This window comes from Ictalurus furcatus, chromosome 4 (genome assembly GCF_023375685.1).
Source record: "Ictalurus furcatus strain D&B chromosome 4, Billie_1.0, whole genome shotgun sequence".
In the NCBI taxonomy this organism is placed as follows: domain Eukaryota; kingdom Metazoa; phylum Chordata; class Actinopteri; order Siluriformes; family Ictaluridae; genus Ictalurus; species Ictalurus furcatus.
In genome coordinates, this window is record NC_071258.1 from 3,609,015 (window position 1) to 3,614,810 (window position 5,796).

General features: G+C 42.2%; 1 protein-coding gene and 1 non-coding gene across 2 annotated transcripts in view; both read right to left on the minus strand.

Moving 5' to 3' along the window:
- iqsec3b (IQ motif and Sec7 domain ArfGEF 3b) overlaps positions 1-1,707 on the minus strand; it is a 36,587-nt gene extending 34,880 nt beyond the window's left edge. Inside the window, exon 1 of the mRNA XM_053622564.1 lies at positions 1,277-1,707. Coding sequence (XP_053478539.1) covers positions 1,277-1,707 — 431 coding nt within the window. The remainder of the gene's footprint in view (positions 1-1,276) is intronic.
- A 3,442-nt stretch (positions 1,708-5,149) lies between these two features.
- Positions 5,150-5,260, minus strand: trnal-caa (transfer RNA leucine (anticodon CAA)). Its single transcript has 2 exons — positions 5,223-5,260; positions 5,150-5,195 (listed from the first exon to the last, which is right to left on the minus strand). It is a non-coding gene; the product is annotated as a tRNA-Leu (tRNA).
- Between the last annotated feature and the right edge of the window lie 536 nt (positions 5,261-5,796).

Sequence of the window (5,796 nt, forward strand, 5' to 3'; positions counted from 1 at the left end):
ACTGTTTATAGCTGTTATACCATACGGATGACAGGAACTTGTTTCGTGGACGTTCCGCAACGTTAAATGTAACTATAAACAGATCAAATGTCATGATTTATTTAATTGAAAAAATGTAATTGCAGGAAAATCGCTGTGGTATAAGAGACATGAAACACTTTGATGGATTCTCTGATGGAAACTCAGGGGAGATATAGTATGAGGAATAAAAACACTTAGAGGGTGTGCTGTTAGGAAAATAATCCACTTCAGTACAGTAAAAGTAAGTCCGCTTTGGGTCAAATCACAGCAAATCACTTTTAAAAATATAAACCCTGAAATATATATATTTCCTCAATCTAAATATCCATCCATCCCTTTTTCCATACCGCTTATCCTACACAGGGTCTCAGGGAGCCTGGAGCCTATCCCAGGGGACTCGGGACACAAGGTAGGGGATACCCTGGACAGATTGCCAACCTATCACAGGGCACAATCGCACACACACTCACACACCCATTCCCACACTACAGACAATTTAGAGATGCCCATCAGACTACAATGCATGTCTTTGGACTGTAGGAGGAAACTGGAGTACCCGGAGGAAACCCCCGAAGCACGGGGAGAACATGCAAACTCCTCAATCTGAATATATGCAGCCTATTTTTTTTTTTAGGAAATAATGTGTTGCTTATTTTTAGTCACAGAAGAATGAGTCTTATAATGTGAACAGCAGACAGTAAAACCTAGCTGAGGAGCTTTTTATTGATTTTTTACTAACAGGGGGATGTGAGTCCTCAGATTTCTCTTTGACCTGTTTAGGAGTCACTGGATCAGTGTGGCTTGTAAGAGCATGCACTTGGAAAGATGTCAGTTTTATTTGATTTCATATTGTTATTATTATTATTATTATTATTATTATTATTACATTTACATTTATTCATTAATAGACGCTTTTATCCAAAGCGACTTACAAATGAGAAAATACAAACAAAATATTACTTAGTGGTTGTTCTTATCAATTCGTTTTATTTATAATATGTCTTTTATAGAAAGGTTTTGTTGTTGTTGTTGTTGTTGTTGTTTTACCTTTAGGCTTTACTATGCATATAACCCCTGTGCATTCCCAGTATTTGCGCAGGCGCTCGTGCACGAACGCCCCGTTGCGCGTGTAACATAACATTTCTCATAACACAGTAAAACTCAGATGTTGTTATGTAATCCAGACGGCGTGGCGTCATCAGTACAGTTGTCCACTTTAGAGCTTATTGCATGAACACTGATTGACATGACTTACTCGGAATTCCTTGGGCCGGTCCGACAAAGCGCGGTGGACATCTGGGGCACCAGGGACCGGCAGCGCGTGTCTGCGTCCGCGTCCTCCGTTGACGAGTCCATGCTTGCACAGCTGGGCACAGCTGGTACCAGCTGCATGTCTTGTGGTGAGTGGCGCTCGGTTTGAGGAGCCGGTGTCCGCAGAGGAGAGGGCGTCCCGTCCCTGCTGGCCAAAGCAGAGGAGGTGCGAGGGGGCGGATGAGGCCGCGAAGGGTGCCGGTGTGTGGCGTCGTGGAGTCGCCGGTTTTCCCCAGCCAGCTCCTTCAACTTGCGCTCGAGCGTGTCGATGCGATGCCGCTGGGTCTGAATGAGGCCCTGCTGGTTCTGCACGATAGTCGTCAACTCCTTGAGATAGAGCACCGCCTGGAGAGGGTTCTCCAACAGGCTCGACATGCTGCCGGACCGGAGAAGCGCGCCGAGGCAGAGAACGGAATCAGGCTGCGCGCTCAGCTGGACGGAGAAAGAGAGAGAGAGAGAGAGAGGGAGAGAGAGAGAGAGAGAGAGAGATGGAGAAAAACTCCCACCTCCGCCTCCGCCTCCGGAGGAAAGGATGCGCGAGATGGTGCTGATGCGAGGACGTCAAAACATAAGCACACGGGGGGCGGGGTTTCAGGCGTGACGCAGTGACGCACGCACGGGTGCACGGTAAAGGATCGCCCAGACTGTCGGTGAATACAGTCAGGGGGTAGAGGGTTAATTCACTATTAACCTCTGAGATCCTAAACTTTTTACTGGCACAGACAGACAGACAGACAGACAAAAATAGATAAATAGATGTTGTCTGACTTTTCCTCACATAACATTTCCACTGATTTAGCGTGCATTTCTTATTTATACATACTCTGAAAATTGAGTAATATTCAGGCAATTAATTTATCCTGATACCTCTGGTATACAGTAAGGCACACAGTGCAATTGTTTGATATCCATGAGAGAGACACACACACACACAGAGAGAGAGAGAGAGAGAGAGAGAGAGAGAGAGAGAGAGAGAGAATTTTTTGTGAATGTTTTGAACAAAAGATCAAAAGGTTAAACAATAAAGGCACATTTTCACAGCCTTCTTTGCTCATATTTACCAAGGGTGCCAATAATAGTGGAGGGCACTGTACATGGAGTATTGCACTCCCTGGCTTGAGCATGGTTATGTCAGTGATGTCAGAAAATCCTTCCATCCGTTCTAAACCTACAGACCCGCATTCATATCCAGTACAACTCTTCCCTTCCCAAGCAGTGCAAAAATTCCCTTTCTGATTCGCAGATAATGGGACTTAAACATCACATTTGCAGTGACAGTTAAGACATTCTCCAAAATGGAGGACATATATGATTGTTAATTAACTGCTGCTTCCCAAAGAAAGTCATATGTCAATCCACTTCTAGTGCAGAGAGAATTCCTTTGAAGGATGTGGGTTACTGAATAGAAGGTCAGGGGTTCAAGTCCCAGCACCACCAAGCTGCCACGGTTGGGTCCTTGAGCAAGGCTGTAAACCCTCTGTGCTCCAGGGTTGCTGTACCATGGCTGACCCATGTGCTCTGACCTGAACTTTCTATCAAGCTGGGGTATACGGAAAAAAGAATTCGCCCGTCCTTTAATTTCCGTGGCAAATAAAGTTTTCTTCTTCTTTGGTGCGCACATATTTTCCCATTAATAAAAGCATTGGCTTACATTAGGCCTATACTTAAAAATCATCTAAATCCTGCAGGATGATCCAGAGACTGCTTTCCTTTTTAAGAAACATCCACTTATCTCCTACAGTTGTGGCACAAACATCAAAGACCTGTCAGAAGTGAATTACATGATCAGCCTCAAAGTAACTATGGTACTTCTACATGCGAGTGTTCAAGATGTTCCACTGCAAATGTATTAATGCATCCTCAGAAGCATTTTTTACTTGCACATCTGATGAAGGATTTTTGTCAGAAACATACTGTTTCTCTGGAAACATTGTGTACTAGGCTTTTATTTATTTATTTTTACTACATTCCATTATTATTAGCAAAGTACACAGCAGTTACATCCTGGATTCTTCCTCAGTATATACATATACAGTCCTCTACTGAAGTATTGGAACGGCAAGGTCAATTATTTCGCTTCTCAAAGAAGCTCATTCTCAGCTCTAGTGAATTTTTGGCGTTTTGAAACTGAAAGATACTTAGAAGGAATTGAACCTTGTGTCTGGTGCCTTAGACCACTGAGTCATCCTGACACAATGGCAGAGCTGTCCTCCCTCCTTAGTGTTCTTCAAAAAATCATTTTAAAAATGGCACAACATTCTCTAGAGTCTAGAGTTTTCATGGAATCAGTCCAATAACAACAAAAAAAAAAGCTTCCAGAGAGCGACAGTGGATGGAAACGACATGTTGGCGAGAGACGTCAGTGGAGAATGGTCAGACTGGTTCAAGCAATCATGAAGGCTATGGTCATTTAAATAACCACTCGTTACAACAATGGTGAGCAGAAAAGCATTTCAGAACATGCAGCATGTCGAACATGGAAGCGGATGGGCTACAACAAAAACAGACAATTTAGGTGAATATAAGAAACTGGACATTTCTAACAAACGTGCTTCACCAACTTCGCAAGCAAAGTGCTCTTAGATCAAGTGACATTTCTGTGGTTTGAGGGGCAAAGGAGCATTCATTTTGCATTTTTGTTAATACCTCCATGTGGAGACCAGAAGACTCAGCTATCAGCTAGGAAGGGATTGAACCTTGAGTCTGACAGCTTAGACCCCTCGGCCATTCTGACAAGCAGACAGTACTGTCCTGTCTCCTTAGCGTCCCCCAAAAAAGATTGATCATAAAAAATCCACTAACTCAGAAGCAATGCACTGTTGATGACAGAGGTCAGAAGAGAATTTCCAGACTGGTCGGATTGAACCTTGAGCCTTTCGCCTTAGACTGCTCGTCCATTCGGAGACATGGAAGACATTGCCCTCTCTTCTTAGTGTCTGAAAAAAAGAAAAGAAAAAAGTCACCACTATCTCTAGAGTTTGCACAGAATGGTGTGAAAAAAACAAAAAAACACCCAGTTCTGGGGGCAGAAACGACATGAGAGAGGTAAGAGGCGCATTGGTTCGAGCTATCAGGGAGGCTATGGTAACTCAAGTAACCCATCTTTACAGCTATGTTGAGCAGAAAAGCATTTCAGACATGCACCATGTTGAACCTTGAATCTGATGGGTTACAACAGCAAAAGACCACATTGAGTTTCATTCCTGCCAGCCAAGAACTGGAATTTGAGTCTAAAATGGGCACAAAAACTGGACAGGTAAAGATAGGTCAAACGGTCCTTTGTGGTCTTTTTGCAATCTTCAGCTGCACAGATAAGGTGAACATAAGAAAGACATTTCTAGCAAATAGCAACTGTGCAAGCAAAGTGCTCTCATATCAAGCTTCTGTCGTTTGAGAGTCAGAAAAAAAAAACAACTGTCAGAAGAGGGATTTCAACCCACACAGAGACCAGAACACTCCACTATCTGGAAGGGATTAATTCTTGAGTGTGGCACCATAGACCACTCGGCCATCCTGACACGATATGGAGTAGCTTCTCTCCTTACTGTCCACTGTTCTTAGTGTCCAACAAAAAGGGAAAACTGGCACATATGTCTCTAGAGTTTGTATAGAATGGCATGATAAGAAAAAGCACGTTCTTAGAAGCAGCTCTGCAGGTGGAAATGCCTTGTTGATGAGAGAGGTCAGAGGAGAATTACCAGACTGGTTCAAGCAGACAGGAAAGATATGGTAACTAAAACAACCTCTCTTTGTATCAAGAGGAGAGGAATCTTAGATGACATCAAACCTCAGTGTGGGTTGGCTACAACAAAGAATCTGTCAGAAGTGGGATTTGAACCCACGCCCCCATGAGGAGACCAGAACACTCAGCTACCTGGAAGGGATTGAACCTTGAGTCTGGCGCCTTAGACCACTCGGCCATCCTGACACAGTGAAGAAATATGTCCTTACTGTCCTAGAATTGTAAGCTATCTATAACTACTATAGATATAACTATAGTATTTATAGATAAAAGCTATCTATAAATACATATAAATAGAAATTCTGTGTACTGTATATCAACTGGTTCCACTACCTACAGCCCCAAGGAAGTTAATAAAGTAGCTCTATAGCTATGTATAGGGCTTTATACAGAATATAGAATAATATAGAATAATAAAACCATATCTCTCATTTTGTACATAATTTTTTTGTAAAACATAAAAAAAGAGAGAAATGGTTTTGTTTGAGTAAGGTGAAAGGACACTGAATGTGAAATAGTTGAATAGAAAATCTAAATACTACTACTACTACTACTACTACTACTACTACTAATAATAATAATAAGTCGTTTATTTTAGATAATCAATTGCAACACTGTGTTTGTTATAAGAATAAATATACAGTCTTTTATTCAAATAAAATTGGTAAAACCGTAACGAATCTGCCAGCGTAAATCAACAGATAGTCATAATCCTCTGTCAT